At 40.6% G+C, this 17,244-nt stretch overlaps 2 protein-coding genes across 2 annotated transcripts; one reads left to right on the top strand and one right to left on the bottom strand.

Moving 5' to 3' along the window:
• The first annotated feature begins 93 nt into the window (after positions 1-93).
• Positions 94-10,435, top strand: suox (sulfite oxidase). The gene is made up of 4 exons (XM_079856442.1): positions 94-205; positions 6,910-6,976; positions 7,118-7,310; positions 8,597-10,435. Exons 2-4 carry the CDS (start codon positions 6,918-6,920, stop codon positions 10,079-10,081), a joined length of 1,737 nt encoding a protein of 578 aa, XP_079712568.1. The 5' UTR covers positions 94-205; positions 6,910-6,917; the 3' UTR covers positions 10,082-10,435.
• Positions 10,436-12,406: 1,971 nt separating this feature from the next.
• On the bottom strand, positions 12,407-16,916 carry LOC307149858 (tubulin alpha-1B chain). Its single transcript, XM_079856443.1, has 4 exons — positions 16,454-16,916; positions 14,946-15,168; positions 14,493-14,641; positions 12,407-14,397 (listed from the first exon to the last, which is right to left on the bottom strand). The coding sequence occupies exons 1-4, from the start codon at positions 16,454-16,456 to the stop codon at positions 13,417-13,419; spliced, it is 1,356 nt and encodes a 451-aa protein (XP_079712569.1). The 5' UTR covers positions 16,457-16,916; the 3' UTR covers positions 12,407-13,416.
• Between the last annotated feature and the right edge of the window lie 328 nt (positions 16,917-17,244).

Genomic DNA, 17,244 nt, shown 5'->3' with positions numbered 1-17,244 from the left:
CTGGAGGGAATTAGAATGTTTGAACGTTCCCTTATGGAATGTTCTAGCGTGATTCTAAAACGAGCTAAGTTGATGTAGCCGGAGGCTGCGGCCACGTCACACTCGTGCGTCACGCTCAGTTTCCAAGCGTGAATGAAGGATCAGTAGCTCGAGATCGCGAGCTCATGGAGTGTCCTGCTTCTCTGGGAACTGCAGTGTAATTACAGTAAGAATACGCTTTCCTCGTTATTCATAAATAATCGGGAAACCGTCAGTAGTTGAAATTCAAAGCAACACTTTGTGTGTGTGTGTGTTTATTTGTTAAGTTGGAACCGTGAAGGGCAGAATCGTAAGCTGGTTGAGTTTTTTTTGTGTGTGTGGCACATGACGTTTTTTAGCTTATTGTATATAAATGTTTTAAGTTATTGCTTTTGGTTAAAACATGTGAATGGATGCATATTATGACAGACAGACTACGTTGAAAATAGTTCCATTTTAGAACGATTTCCAAGTTCCAAAATAGTTTTTTTTTTTCTTTTTTGGAAAGTGTTCCATTGTTATGTTTTTTTTTTTTTTTTAATTGGCAGTATGTACCTCAGTGGGAGCTTGTCATTAGATATGAATAATGGTGCATTTATTTATCTTTTAACCCATCCATACTCTTTTGTGTGTATAGCATGTTTGACTTTAATTGCAAACAGGGTTTGAAATTCACATTTTCACGCACTGGTCAATTTGGCTACTAAATTGTTAAGTTATCGGCCTTCAGAACTTCTACTTGGCAAAAATAAATAAATAAACCAGATAAACAACGTCACAGCTTATATAAAAGTTGTATTTCGTACATTATTTCTTATTCATCAGTACAAAGAACATACAAAAATGTAGGATATTGGAAAATAACAATGTCTTTTCTGTTAACCAAATGCTTTTTAATCTTCGTTATTGCAAATGCAAATGAACACCAGGGGGGTAATCCATCAACTGGAAAGCGTATCTTCCCTGGGCGCTGCCATTGATTAGCGGACCATCACCTGCTGTTAGCAATCCATTGACTCCCATTCATTTTGGCGTTGCTTAAACAGCGAATAACTTTACATCTGAGGCGTTTAAAGACTCCATTTGTCCATTATTTATTTCTAAAGAAACACGACAATGTATAAAGGCTCCATTACCTTGTATCTTACGTTATGGCCCCATAGAAGCAATTTTTGTAAAAATAGGCTAACGATTGCGTCATAACCACGCGACTCTCGGTCGCACAGTAGAGTAATTACCGTATAGACAGGAGGAGAAGCTTGCGGGCAATCGGGGGGACGTGGAGGCATAAAGTCAAGGGAGAAGCACATAGAGAGTCATAAAGTTGCTCCTGCTCCTAGCTCATGCACAGCTCCTACTCGCGCTCTCCGTCTCTGCAAGTTTCGGAAGGGAATGATTTAGATTTTTCTTGGCACAGCTACTAGAAGACAGACGGGTTGCTCACGTCACATCTACGTCGTCAAGCTCAGTTTGAGTCTGCGCAGTACGCTCAGCCATCAGGAAGTGAGTGCTTCTAATTGACTTCACTTTTCTCTGTTGAAGTCTATGGGATCGCTGTGTCCATTTCCATTACTGTCTATGAAGCGTACCGCTATTTGTTGCTTAGTGACGTGCATGTTCAATTAAGCCAGAAATGGCAGATTCTGCGCAATACTGTATTTAATATCATGATAACTCACGAGTTGAGTATTTGCGTTAAATCTGCGCAGATTTGGTTTACACGAACTTCCACAGCAAAGTCAGTAAATATAATAAGTAACCGCCAAATTGGCTAGTGATTTGACCGCGTTACTCGCAGTTAGCGGGTGTTAATTTAGCTGTTTCTCAAACTGTGGCTTTTTACAACAACATGCCTTTTAACTTCCTAAATAAGATTGAACTTGCGAAGCTGCTAGAACGTGATTTAAAACCGTGCTTGGTGTAAGTAAACCGATTTAAATCATATCCCACTACTAAATGTAATGACAAGTGAGGACGTGTTGGACGCACAGGTCAAGAAAGATTCACTCTCGCTTACAATAACATTTATAAGAATTCAGTAAACATTTGTTTGGATGTTTCACATGAAACTCTAGATGGCACAGTCAATCTCAATCTGCTTGCAATCACGTCATTCTCTATAGGGCACAGCTGATTGGTTCCTGCTGTATCAGTAGCCAATGAGATCGCTGCTCAACATTCAAATACTTGGTCATTGTCTGCTGTAGCAGTTGCAGCGTGCTTTCAGAAACCCTCCACCTTCCCCAGCTCCACCTGTGTAGATCTGCTACGGGTCATTCATGAACGCTATATTGTACAGCAGCAGCAGCATGTCTTACTTGCTCACAGCAGTGTGTTGTGTGTGTGTGTGTATTGGCAGCAGCAGCAGCATAGCAGATCTATTCCGCCACGACTAAACATCAATATGGTCATATCCGTTACAGTGCCAAACACTACGAGAGTTGTTATGATAGAACTAATTTAAGGGGAAAAGCTTTATTCAGCACAGCACACACTTCAGTCACAGAAATGTCAAACCATCCCTGGACACAATTAATTACAGTATTACATCATTTTAATCCAGTGTATAATAGCCTAATGTTAAAGTTAACTTTAATATCGATTAATGTAAGTCAGTACTTTGAAATAAAGTCAGTGGGATTTGTTTTTGGCCCTTTATGTTGTCTAGTTAATGAAAATGCCGAGAAGCCAAGATTCCACACTGCTAGTCCTGACAGCAAGGTTATGTGTTCTGTACACAAGAACAGCATGTACCAAAACAAGTGTATAATCTGTTATGACGCAATCCATTCAGTCCAAATATGTTTGCAACAGCTTCTCATTTCAAACCTTTCATTTCATTAGCACATAGCTCATTGGTGGCTTGTTTAAAACGAAATCTAGTTGTTTCCAAGAGATTTTCTCTGTGCCAGAAGTCTTTCTGCTTAACCCCGCTTCCCCTTGTCTTATCATGTGCAAATATATGTTTATGGTGGGTCATAAACCGTTTTAAAACCAGTAGCCCATGTGGCGCATGCATCGCTGATATCAAGCTAATAGACTGATATGTGATGTTGGAGTAAATTAATGTTGCAATGTTGAAACATGGGATGTAAATTTCTTTCAGGTGCAGTGAGACATTCAGAGATTTAAGCAACTAGAGCTTGAATTCTGTTTTCATTGGTCATTTTAGGACATGTTTTTTTTTTTTTTTTTTTTTTTTTGGTCATAACCCAGCAGGCTTACATGTGGTTGCACTGATAATACAAATGTTTAAGTTTTGATGAGTCATGATGTTAGTTTGTAAAGATCTATGCAGTATGCTTTTAAACTCACCAAATAGGCCTATTTAATATATTGCTGCTAAACCGAAAGGTAAATTTAGGAAGGAATGGCTCTATTGACCCCTATACTTCCCAATAAGTCCTAACTCATTGAACCACATAAAAAAACGGTAGTAACAGAACACTTCCTTTTAATTCATAAACTTCACTCGCATTGTTTCATTGTAGTGAACCGTAATGGACTAGGGAATATAGGCCCTTGAAGTAAGGGAAGTCTCACAAGATTGATACAAGCAATTATGAAATTATTAAAGGATTAGTTCACCTCAAAATGAAAATTTTCCAGATAATTTACTCACCCCAATGCCATCCAAGATGTTCATGTCTTTCTTTCTTCAGTGGAAAAGAAATTCAGTTTTTTGAGGAAAACATTTCAGGATTTTTCTCCACACAATGGACTTCAATGGTCATCAGATTGTTGAAGTCCAAATCAATGCAGTTTCAAAGGGCTTTGAAGTGCTTCAAAAGGGCTCTGCACGATCCCAGCTGAGGAATAGGGTCTTATCTAGCAAAAAATATTAATGCGAAAATCCTGAAATATTTTCCTCAAAAAACGTAATTTCTTTTCCACTGAAGAAAGAAAGACATGAACATCTTGGATGGCATTGGGGTGAGTAAATTATCAGGAAATGTTAATTTTGAGGTGAACTAATCCTTTAATGGCCCCTTAAGCTGCAAGACTTTTATTTTGACACATTAGATGTTTTGCCCCATCTGCTTACAGAACTGACTGTGTTTGTTTGCATAATTGGATGTCTTTGACCCATTTCGTGTCTTGCACTCTCTACTAGTAAACTTTAGTCATAGTAGATGCCATACTGAATATAACATGAAAACGAGTTTGTGAGGGACACACATAATTTACAATGGCATGCACTGCATAATGATCCTGATCACATTTTTAAAACTCACAACTTTTAAAACTGTATTATGGAGTTGTCTACTGAAAAAATATTTAATTAGTTGAACATCTGGTAGAAAAAAATGTAATATGGGTGCAGCCATATACTGCCTGCCTTCAAAAATTGATCAGATGAAGGTATCTCAGGAGACGGGATGTGACACGATGATTGAATTTGGATGTGACTTGTTGCTTTCATGCCTCCTGTGGAGCTTTCAGACACCACCATGGTGCTATTAGCCAAGTTAAATCAGGTGATCTGGACCAGTGGTTCTCAACTCCAGTCCTCGGGACCCGCTGCTCTGCACATTTTGTATGTCTCCCTGATTTAACACACCTGAATCAGATCATCAGCTCGTTAAGAGAGACTCCATGAACTGAACTGAGTGTGTCAGATAAGAGAGACATACAAAATGTGCAGAGCAACGGGTCCCGAGGACTGGAGTTGAGAACCACTGCTCTGGACTATTGTAATGCTCTCTTGGCAGGCCTCCCAGCTTGCACTGTCAAACCTCTGCAACTGATCCAGAACGTTGCAGCTAGATTGGTCTTTATCGAGTCGAAGAGAACCCTCGTCACATCTCTCTTCATAAACTGGTTGCCAATTGCAGCTAGCATCAAATTCAAGGCACTGATGTTAGCCTACAGAACAACCACTGGCTCTGCTCCCTTTTACCTAAACTCATTACTCCAGACTTTGACTTTGACTGCAAGTGGACGTCGGCTCGTGGTGCCATCATCTCAAAAATGGCACAATATCACTTTCACTGACCTTCACCTGGACTGTTCCCTGCTGGTGGAATGACCTGCCGAACTCAACCCGAGCTGCTGTGTCCGTAGCCATTTTCAAGAAACGGCTCTGAAGACGCATATTTTTCAGCAACAATACTAACACTTTATTTTTCTATTGTATATATAAATATATATTGTTTTAAATGTATGTGTACTGCTTTAGACTAAACTGGGAAGGGTCACAGTACTTGCATATTGTTGTCTTATTGTTAGTTTAATTGCTTCTATTGCTCTCATTTGTAAGTCGCTTTGGATAAAAGCGTCTGCTAAATGATTAAATGTAATGTAAATGTAAGTGTTACATCAGGGAGACATTCAAAATGTGGAGTGTAACATGTTGCATGGCTCTTCAGGACAGGTTTGAGAATCACTGACTTAAGCCTGCACCAAGCCGACGCCGACAAACTAGCGCTGATGAAAGCCGACTGTTGTTGCCTCGCGTCGGGGTAAAAAGTTGCACTTGAGAGAGAACTACTGCCGACTGTTAGCTAGAATGCGCGTTCTGCACCTGCGTGCGAATGAGACAACTGTCTATTTCTGCAGATATATTCATCTATTTTCGTTATTCAAAAAGGGAAACCAACGCTGCAGGTTGCAGATACACAAACTGTAAACAAAGCAGCGCGTGCTTACCATTTTGAATATCAATCCTGCTAAACTCTTTATTCCACTCTGCTCATATTAATATTGAAATATTCGCCAAGGAACACTCAGGTCAGATGACATAACATTAGAACGGCCTTCTATCTGTACCGTTTTGACTACTTTGCTCGCTGTTTTGCTATTCTCATGCACTGACTCGTTCACTAAGCTGAACAGCCAATCAGAGTTCCCTCTTTCACCGACGGCCCGACTTCGATTCAACATGTCGAATCGGCCGGAAAAAAGCTGACGAGGACCAATTTCAGCCGACAGTGTGGAACACACTGAGAAAACACCAACTGCGGAACGGCGGCGGATTCAATAGGTTTCCATTAAAGTCAATGTGTGTATTTTCACTGACTGCGGAACGGCTGCGTTCCGACTCCGGCGATCCACAGCCCTCCGGAGCAGATACGCAGAGCTTCGATTTTTGCCGGATGCCGGAGTAGCAATTCAGTAATAGCAGCAATTCAGCACAGGGCATCCTGTTATATCACGTTTATATTCGTGAATTCACGAGATCTCGTGGGTCCTCGTGACTTCAGTCATGGCCGCAGCCGTTCCACAACAAATCAGGACCTGGTGGTGACTATTTAAGGACAGCGGAGCACGGAGCCGACACGCAGTGGAGCCGTTCCGCAGTTGGTGGAAATACGGGATTAGTCGGCTGACGCACAAAAACTGCCCGACAGCCGACCGTCGGCTTGGTGTGTTCCAGGCTTTAGAGCGGTGGTTTTCAGTCCTGGTCCTGGCTTCCCAATGCTCTACACATTCCTTATGTAACACACCAGGGCCGAATTCGCAAAACATTTTATCTTACCACTAAGAGTTCTCCTAAATAGCAGTAAAAGTCTTCCTATTCAAACCTATTCACAAAGCTGGTGAGACCAACTTTTACTAAGGAATAAAGAGAAGTGTTAAGCTAAGAGAAAGGGTGGGGTTGATCGGGGTGTGTAAACGATGATGATATTTTTATTTTTGGGTGAACTATCCCTTTAAGTACCTTCTAGGCTATATCAAATACATTTCAATCAGTTTTTTTTTTTTTTTTTGCATGTCAATCATCACCATTTGAAGTGCACGTGTATAAATGCTTAAGGGAAAGTGAAAAAAGCTCCTTCGATCCATTATATGAGCCTTTTACTGTTGATTCATCATAACAGATCAAACCAGAGCTTTTAAACTGTCGTTGTACTTTGACACCTTGTTGTCATTCATTCTCTCTTTTCTCAGAAAGTGCAATGCAGCACCTAAAACATTGCCAAGGTCTTGCTTCGGTCTTCCTTATCAGGAGTCAAAGGTAATTATGCCATTTCATATAAACCTTTGTTCCTTATTTATTTCAAGGCCAGATTCTCTTTCTTTCTTAGAAAGTAGGAGACTTAAGAATAATGCTGTTTGTTATTATGAAATTGTTGCATAAATTTCTCTTAACTCTCAGTTCCAGGATTTCAAAGAGCATTATCCCATCATTGTCTGTGTGGGATGGGCACCTTTCTTCCCGCTGGAGGAGCACTGGTGGCCATGGAAGGCAGAAATACTTCAGTGACAGTGTGCCGAAGTTTAGATTTGCTCTGACGGGGCTGCTGGTGGGTACCGGAGCTGTTTTAGCCTACAGGCTCCACCAAGGCAAGGTGAGACATGTTCCCCAATTAAAAAATTTAAAAATCTCTAAAGATATAACTAGGTGAAAGATTTCAAAGAAGGATATCTACAGCAGCTGACTGATGCATTTACACTATATTGCCAAAAGTTTTGGGACGTCTGCCTTTACATGCACATGAACTTAAATGACATCCCATTCTTAATCCGTAGGGTTTAATATGGAGTTGGTCCACCCTTTGCTGCTATAACAGCTTCAACTATTTTTGGGAAGGCTTTCCACAAGGTTCAGGAGTGTGTTTATGGGAATTTTTGACCATTCTTCTAGAGGCACATTTGTGAGGTCAGCCAGTGATGTTGGACGAGAAGGCCTGGCTCGCAGTCTCCGCTCTAATTCATCCCAAAGGTGTTCAATCGGGTTGAGGTCAGGACTCTGTGCAGGCTAGTCAAGTTCCTCCACACCAAACTCGCTCATCCATGTCTTTATGGCCCTTGCTTTGTGCACTGGTGCGCAGTCATGTTGGAACAGGAACATCCCCAAACTCTTCCCACAAAGTTGGGAGCATGAAATTGTCCAAAATGTCTTGGTATGCTGAAGCATTAAAAGTTCCTTTCACTGGAACTAAGGGGCCAAGCCAATTTTACACTTTACACACTTTACAAACTTTACACTTTGTGTGTTTCAAGCACGTTTGGATGGCAGAAATTGTGCTACTGTTGACTAAAGGCTTGCCACTATTTGTTAAGTATAATTTAGGCAACTAATTAAAAAAAGGAATCTGCACATTAACCAAATGAATCTATCTACTAAAGGTCCGGTATGGTAAGAATTATGTGTACAAATACAAAGTCATTACTTATACCTGAGAAAGAGGGAGAAGAATAATCATGTTTTGCAAATATATCTTGTGTATCTTATATATATGTTAAACATTACATGACATTAAAAGTGCACTTTTAAGTATATTAAAATAAAAAGGCACGTCATGTTGTGTCATGTGTGACAGTGTCACATAGTCACGTCCCCCTCCCCCCCAGCCAGCAGCTTTGGTACCTTAAAGTTTGTGTGTAAATAAGGATGTCAAAGCGAACTGCAAATTCAAACGCTGTAAATCATTACTAAAGTCTTGGCTAAGATCATAGAGTTTGACATAAAAGATAACTGATTTCTCACAATCTGTCTTTCCGTAATATCTCCCTGGGCTCAATCATACAATTGTTAAGGAACAATAGTAAAATTAAATTTCACAGTGTTCCCTTGGCTTTAGTTGTCATTGAGTAATCTTTTTTTTTTGTGTGTGTGTCTATTTTTGTTCAGGTTGAGTGGGCAGCTTCATCAGCACAGTTACCAGTAACGCAGACTTCAGCTCTTCCTGTGTACACCCTAGAAGAAGTCACAAAGCATTGCTCCCTTGACAATGGTGTGTGGGTCACCTATAAAGGGGAAGTTTACGATATTACTGCCTTTGTAGCCATGCACCCTGGTGGCGACAAAATACTTCTGGCTGCAGGTGGATCTCTAGAGCCTTACTGGGCGTTATATGCCGTTCATGAACAAGACCATGTTTTTGAAATCCTCTCAGAGTATAAAATTGGTGTTCTTAATACAGAGAGTATCAAGAAGCAAGAGAGCGTCAACACTTTAGACCCTTACTCTGCCGAGCCAACACGTCACCCTGCCCTTCAGATCAACAGTCTGAAACCCTTCAATGCTGAACCACCTTCTTCAATACTCTCTGATAACTACATCACCCCCTCAGTCATATTTTTTAAGCGGAATCATCTTCCAGTGCCCAGGGTGGATCCTGAAACCTACAGACTGGAGATTGAGGGTCTTCCTGGTGGAGTAGTATCACTTACACTAAATGAGCTGAAGTCTTGTTTTCCAAAACACACAATTACAGCAACGCTTCAGTGTGCTGGGAACCGTCGGTCTGAGATGAACACAGTCAAGCAAGTCAAAGGACTCAATTGGGGAATTGCCGCGATAAGCAATGCTACGTGGTCAGGCGCACTCCTGCGGGATGTACTGTTGCACTATGGATTTGGACCAGAAGTAGCAGCAAAGGCTCAACATGTCCAGTTCGAAGGGTTGGACAAGGATGTGACCGGTACAGCGTATGGTGCATCAATTCCACTGAACAAAGCTGTGAGTGAAGAAGGTGACGTTCTTCTTGCTTATGAGATGAACGGGGAGGATCTTCCGCCTGATCATGGCTACCCTGTTCGTGTGGTTGTACCTGGAATTGTTGGAGCCCGCAATGTCAAATGGTTGGGGAAAATTGTTGTGAGTGAAGAGGAGAGCAAGAGTCACTGGCAGCAGAATGATTACAAAGGCTTTTCTCCGGGTACCGACTGGGACACTGTGGACTTTAAATCAGCACCAGCCATACAGGAACTCCCCATACAGTCAGCAATCACTCATCCAGCAAATGGAACCTCAGTAGACGCCAGTGACGGGGAGGTGACTGTAAAAGGCTATGCATGGAGTGGAGGAGGAAGAGAAGTTGTCAGAGTAGATGTTTCAATAGATGGTGGGAAGACGTGGCATGTAGCCAAACTTCGCACTGGCGATAAGGGACAACAAGCTCCTCCTCCTCCACCTGGAAAAGCCTGGGCTTGGAAGCTATGGGAGATTGACGTCCCACTACCTCATAGGGCTCAGGAGCTGGAGATTGTATGCAAAGCAGTGGACAGTAGTTACAACATGCAGCCAGATACTGTTGCCCCTATCTGGAACTTACGGGGAGTGCTTAGCAATGCGTGGCATCGAGTAAAGGTAAAAGTGAATGAGGATTTGTAAGACCAAAAATTAAGTTTGTAGCTGTTTGAGCTTGTGAGTAAATCCTAAAATCCTGAAAACTTGGGACAGACTGATTATTCCAAACATGTTTATCATTTGTCATTCATTGCTATCACCAAATAGTGAAATATTGTATGACGTGAAGACCACGTGAAGTTACACTGTTCATAATTGTGAACATCAACATAGGCTTATAATGAGGTCCCACATTTCCACTGCGCACAAGGTTTAAGGTCTGATTTTGATAATCTTAGTTTTTTATAAGTGCTTAACAAGCAAGGATTTCATGTCCAGGCTCCTTGCCGAATGTCACTCTTGACCAAGAAGAACTGGTGAATCTTGACCGTGCGACTGGCATCAAGGATTCTTTGAAGTATCAGGCCATTTTGTCAAAGAATGTGAAGCCTTCAGTTCATACTTCAGCAGAGTTTCTCAACGCTGGCCCTCGAGATCCACTTCTCTGCAGAGTTTTGCTCCAACCCTAATCAAACACACCTGAACAAGGTCAAAGCCACGTGAAGGCAAGCCTGCAGGGTTGGCAAACAAAAGCGTAACGCCTGCTAACGCAGGGAAGGAGACCAGAGGCCGTTTTTTAATGGATGTCAATAGAAGAGAGGCCTTTTGTGAAGGAAATAGCTTATCATTTAATAAATCGACAGCCCATCGGCTAATCTCTAAAATGTTTGCTCTTAAACATTTAAATAAGTGCCGTGAACTGAATCATACCTATTGCAGAATTGTCCGTGACTTATCTTCTAAAACAGCATTTTTTCCCCTGAAAATAGATAAATAAGTCACAGACAATTCTGCAATAGGTATGATTCAGTTCACGGCACTTATTCATTTCAATGGTATCCGCAAACAGTGATTGACTGTCACACAATTCTGAACGAATTTCAGTAACGTGAAGGCTGTCATGTGATTAGTTATCAAGGCACACGTGATTCAAGTTAGCCATTACGCTTTTGGTAGAGCCACTGGCCCTTGTATCTCCCAATAATAAGACCATCTCTGCTTGAAAGCTACCAAGGTTTGCATAAGTAAACCTTTAAGTTTGATCAGGGTTGGAGCTAAACTCTAGTGGATCTCAAGGGCCAGAGTTGAGAACGCCTGCTCTAAAGTTTGATGACTCTTGGACTAAATCTACATAGGTTTGGTTTAGGGATCTGGGGCCGTTTTTACAAAGAATTTTAAGGCTAAAAGTAGCTCCTAACGGGCGAATTTAGGAGCAACTCCTAAAAATAATGGCCGTGTCACTCCTAACTTTAGGACTCCTAATTTTTTTCACTAAGAGTAATTCACGAAGCATTTTAGCCCTAAAAGTAGCACCTAAGCCTGGGACAGCTTAAAAGAAGTCGAGAGGACTCCTAACTCACTAAGACCTTCACAAACCGCTTTTTGTGGCATTTCACATTGTGATGTTTTGAAATGCGTATGCGGCGGCTACAGGAGCTTCCAATCGCGAGGGAACAATTCTGCATTGTAGGCATAACTAGGGATGCAATAATGCCACCAACAACAACCAAAACTAGGCTACTCATTGCATGTAAACTAATTGTAACGTTTCATTGTGAATCAAATTAAAATGTTCTTCTCTTTGCAAACGTAGGCAGAGGCATATAGTGACAGATTAATTCAATAATGTTGCAAAGATATTGCATCAATCCATATGTTTTATTAGGCTACTAGGCTATTTGTTTTGCCTTACTCTTTATTCATTTAGGCTATTTATTCAGTTATTCATCATCTTCCGTCCTTCGCACTACTTGTGTAGCGCACGCATTCTCAGACCTGTCACTCATCATCGTAGGGGAGGTGTTTGAATCATTCCCGCGTTACAATCATCAGCCAATCAAGGTGGTCACTTCAGTCAAGCTCGTGCATGAGTAATGACGTCATCCATAGCAACGAAGACTCACTCTTAGTTTAGGAGTTGTCATTTTTCTTTACTAAGAGTAGGTCTGAAAGGCGTTGTGAATAACTTTTAAGAGAAAACTCCTAGCTAAAATCTTTTAGTGCGATTTAGGAGTACTCCTAGTGGTAAGATAAAATGCTTTGTGAATACGGCCCCTGATCTGGAATGTTCTCAAGTGCTTGCTCAGTCTCCAGATTTAAATCCCATCTTTGGTAAATTGGAAGAAAGCAGTGGCAGTAAGAACCAAGAAATATCAGTGAACTGGAAGCTTTTGCACAAAATCTATAAGCTAACAGTACAGTACAGGCAGCATTTATTGAAGATTATAAAAGGTGAAGAATTCAAAGTCCTTCTGGGGGTGGAATCATTTTGTACATGGATGTTTCAATTTTTTTCTTTTTTTTTCTTTTGAAGTGACAAATTTATTCTCATAAACATGCAAATGTATATTAATAAACTTTATATGACTATTTAATGATGCCTTGGTTGATGTTTTTTTGTATTATTTGTTCACAAAACCAGAATTTATTGCTGGTCAGGGGGTTAAATAATTTTCACTGCAATTATGTGTTTGGCATTTTTGCTTTATAGGGTTTTGGCACTGACAAACCCAGCTTAATCAATAATCTTGACATTGCTAACTAAAGCACTTTAAATTTTAGACAAAAGGAAAAATAAAATGCTTATGCCAGAATAAGGTTAGGAGTACCACATCACAACAAATGTAGTTTCCCCATAGTAAAATTACATTTTACAATTCCACTTTTTTAAATGACATTTGAATATTTATATATATTTTTTAACCTTTAATAAGTGGTAGTTATTTTAGTGTAATAGGTGTTGATGTTGGTGTATTATGTTGTAAGAGTAATCTTTAATACAATTTGTAATGTAAATCTAATTGATATTTTATGTGAATCACTATTTTGAAGTAAATGCTCAATGGTCTCAAACTATATTAAGCAAATTTCATTATATAATATACTTCATGTCAAACGTTTGAGGGAGCAAGGGAAAAGAGAGAAAAATACACTACATTCAGTCTAAGTTTTTTTTCAAGTGGGTAGGTTTGATATTTAGTGAATAAAATAAAAGTAAACAAAGTTGTTGGATAAAAACGTGAACATAAATATTACCACACCTGAAATGAATATAAATGTGTGTGTGTGTGTGCTGATTCAGTAAAAGCATACACAACTCATCCCTTCAAATGATCAATTTATTGCAGACGTTGTTAAGGTCAGTGCATAATTTTATTTTATTTATACACAGTTTTTGGATGATCCATAAAATATGGCTTAAAAATCGAAATTACTTGCAGGATCAAGTTTGTGGTTAACATGATGTAAAGAACGAATATTTACAGCATGTTTTCTACATTGCAATAGACAAACTGAATGCTCACTTGATATGTGTCATCTTAATATTCCTCACCTTCCTCTTCTCCTTCTCCCTCGACTGAATCTACACCCACCTCCTCATAATCTTTCTCCAGAGCTGCCATGTCTTCTCTAGCCTCCGAGAACTCGCCCTCCTCCATTCCTTCACCTACATACCAGTGCACAAAGGCACGCTTAGCGTACATCAGATCGAACTTATGATCAAGCCTGGCCCAAGCCTCTGCGATCGCAGTGGTGTTGCTCAACATGCACACGGCTCGCTGCACCTTCGCCAGATCACCACCGGGAACAACAGTGGGAGGCTGGTAGTTGATGCCAACCTTGAAACCAGTTGGACACCAGTCCACAAACTGGATGCTGCGCTTGGTCTTAATGGTGGCTATTGCAGCATTTACATCTTTAGGCACAACATCACCGCGGTACAACAGGCAGCAGGCCATGTACTTCCCGTGACGTGGGTCACATTTGACCATCTGATTGGATGGTTCAAAGCAAGCGTTAGTGATCTCAGCCACTGAGAGCTGCTCATGATAAGCTTTCTCAGCAGAGATCACAGGAGCATAAGTTGCCAAAGGAAAATGGATACGTGGATACGGCACCAAGTTGGTCTGAAACTCGGTAAGATCAACGTTTAGGGCGCCGTCGAATCGGAGAGAGGCAGTAATGGACGATACAATTTGGCTGATCAACCTATTGAGATTGGTGTAGGTAGGACGCTCGATATCAAGGTTTCTACGACAGATATCATAGATGGCCTCATTGTCGACCATGAAAGCACAGTCTGAGTGCTCTAGTGTGGTGTGTGTGGTGAGGATGGAGTTATAGGGCTCCACCACAGCAGTAGAGACCTGTGGAGCTGGATAGATGGAGAACTCAAGCTTGGATTTCTTTCCATAATCAACAGAAAGACGCTCCATCAGCAAAGAGGTGAAACCAGAACCGGTTCCTCCTCCAAAACTGTGAAACACCAAGAAGCCCTGAAGTCCAGTGCACTGATCAGCCTATGAAGAGAGAGGAATGGAAAGAAAGAAATGTATTCAGTTAAAAACAAACGCTGAATGAAAACAGGCTGAGTGCGATTATAAAGATTCCTCACCAGTTTGCGGATCCTGTCAAGAACGAGATCAATGATCTCTTTGCCAATAGTGTAATGGCCACGAGCATAGTTGTTCGCTGCGTCCTCCTTTCCAGTGATCAGCTGCTCCGGGTGGAAAAGCTGCCGGTAAGTTCCAGTGCGGACCTCATCTGAACCGCAAAAAAGCAGTTTGAGAGAACGAACTCGTGGATCAACCATAAAGGCCAGTTCACACTGCACTGACAGACGCCAAACAACGGCAAGAGACACTTTGTCGGGTTTTGCTGGATCGACGTCACCCTGTCGGTGTGTGTTGCCGTTGGTCAACGCTTGTTTTCTGTTCCATTCACCGTTTGTTGGATTGTGGAACGTCTGAGAAGTGAATACTGTAATCTGGTGACTGTCCGCATTGTTCGCCGTCTGTCGGTACAGTGTGAACTGGCCTTAAGAGACAGCAGGAAATCAGATACTAACCGATCACAGTGGGCTCCAGATCTACAAACACTGCTCTGGGTACATGCTTTCCAGCTCCAGTCTCACTGAAAAAAGTGTTGAAGGAGTCGTCCCCTCCACCGATCGTCTTATCACTGGGCATCTGTCCATCCGGCTGGATCCCATGCTCGAGACAGTAAAGTTCCCAGCAGGCATTGCCAATCTGGACGCCAGCTTGGCCCACGTGAATTGAAATACACTCGCGCTGTTGTGAGGAAGAAATGCAACCGTTTTAATGCTATATAATAGTTCGTTATTTGCATCCTTCAAATCTGATATACTTTAGGACTTTAATATATTGCAACTGTGAATTATGTGTTGTGATATTTGCAGTTCAGAGCTTTAGACATAAAACTGAGAGGATAGAGGCGAGACATTATGGGAAAATACTGGGCTGAGCAACCATGGATGCCATGTTCCTCATCCTCTCTTATTTTAAACCCACAAACTTCATCTGGCTGTTCCCTATTTCCATTTTAAATCAATTTTACCAAATTGTATGTTTCAATGTACAGTAGCCTATATGCAGTAGGCCTATAAGAGCAACCCATACAAAGGCTGAGAGCTGTATTTTCATTCTGGGTTTATAATAGTCCTCACTCTGCAACTGAGAATAATTATGAATCTGTTTAAAGCATTTCAAGCAACATATGTTTCCTGAGCTTAGCTGGTCAGGGTAATACATTTTAATGAGATTATGGCTGTCTGCATATGCTGCACTGTAGAAAGATTAGTGTTTTCACTCCCTTAACAACACAATTAACCATTGCTATAGGACACAATTTTCAGGATAGTCCTTACCAGAATCAAAAGTCCAACATTAGTAACTTGATTACAAGTGATTGTGATTTAATCCAGCCGTTTGAAATGTACCCCTCCGTTTTAAAAGGTTAATAATGTAGCCTATTTGCTCACTGTTGCATTGTGTATTGTATTGTCGTTTTAATACTGTATCGCCACGTTTAAACGCTCATCTTCTCCTCGACGAAAAATATGAACACTGATGTGACCATGTTAACGTTTGAGCCGCGTCAAATGCATGCTGAATATTCAGCATGAACATCTTATCCCTATAGCCTACTATCGAGCATATCGTTCACCTACTATCGATCAAATACACTCTGCAGCCTCGCATCAGTTGAGGAGCATCACTATCTGCTACTACACGTGCATATTATTATTATTATTATTATTAATAATAATATCTACAAAGATAATTTACCCGATTTAGTTTAGGCTTTGGCTAATAATAACTTCACCAATCACTCAATTATTGCTGTAATTGTTTTATTATTCGTATCCTGTCTTTAAAATAGTATACAATCTTAAAAATAAAGGTTATTTATTGGTATAGTTCCATGAACCTTTAACATCCATGGAACCTTTTCATTGCACAAAAGGTTTGTTATAATGGGGAAAATATCCCTTTTTGAAACCTTTATTTTTAAGAGTGTAGTCTAAAAGTAATAATACGTTAGTCAGCTACTCACCATTTTCCTCTAGGCCTAATTAGGATTGATCTGGAAACGAGATGTTGCTCTACAGCGTTACTGTTCTCGACAGTGAAGAGTCGATGTAGTAACTGCGAGAAATCCTCGAGTCGCGCCGCTTTTATACAGCGACAGAGCAGCAGGATCTGACCCACTTCTTTATGTAGCCTATGTGAATATAGAAATTGTAATTTTATTGCACCAGAACACTTTCGTTTCAATCGAGCTTATGCATGCCATTGATGTCTAAATAACCTCTGAGCATAATTGTGTTAATATGTAGCCTAGGCTATAACTAGATTGTTCAATTTATCTTAATATAAATATGATACTGAGTCAGTTAAACCCCTCTTGCAAAATATTTTTAAATCTATCAATCTTAAATTTTTAAGTCTTTTTTTTTTTAATACACAATGTGCATCACTTGGTATAGTCTGCAGCATTATGACGCCATCACTGCAGCAGAATCTCTAATACGGGCGGTGGCCGAGCTGGTCGTGTTTTAAAAACCTGTGAGCTGACTAGTTAGGGAGCTTGGAGTGGTTTATTATACCCTAGACTAGAATACTTTAGATGCAGTTTATAGGTTTTGAAACACATTCTGTCTGTCTGGATATTGTGCATCCATCAAATCTAAAAGACATATTGTAAATCATGTTTAACGTTATTATAGGCCTACCCATCAATTTTGCATGTTATTGATTACTGTGTCCAGCCGGGTAATTGAAATGTAACGGTACGGTCCGAAAAAAACACGAATGGAAAAATGTTAAATGATTTTAGGATGCATA

Source organism: Squalius cephalus (assembly GCF_949319135.1).
Source record: "Squalius cephalus genome assembly, chromosome: 22".
NCBI lineage: Eukaryota > Metazoa > Chordata > Actinopteri > Cypriniformes > Leuciscidae > Squalius > Squalius cephalus.
The sequence above is the reverse complement of the archived record's forward strand: the minus strand, read 5'-3'. Positions and strand labels throughout refer to the sequence as shown.

Coding starts and splice junctions, on each gene's coding strand:
- LOC307149858 (XM_079856443.1), bottom strand. Junction 14,642..14,945: donor TCTGGAGCCCACTGTGATCG/GTTAGTATCTGA, acceptor TTTGCGGTTCAG/ATGAGGTCCGCACTGGAACT. Junction 14,398..14,492: donor TTGACAGGATCCGCAAACTG/GTGAGGAATCTT, acceptor CTCTCTTCATAG/GCTGATCAGTGCACTGGACT.
- suox (XM_079856442.1), top strand. CDS start 6,918: ATGCAGCACCTAAAACATTGCCAAGGTCTTGCTTCGGTCTTCCTTATC. Junction 6,977..7,117: donor TTCCTTATCAGGAGTCAAAG/GTAATTATGCCA, acceptor CTTAACTCTCAG/TTCCAGGATTTCAAAGAGCA. Junction 7,311..8,596: donor ACAGGCTCCACCAAGGCAAG/GTGAGACATGTT, acceptor ATTTTTGTTCAG/GTTGAGTGGGCAGCTTCATC.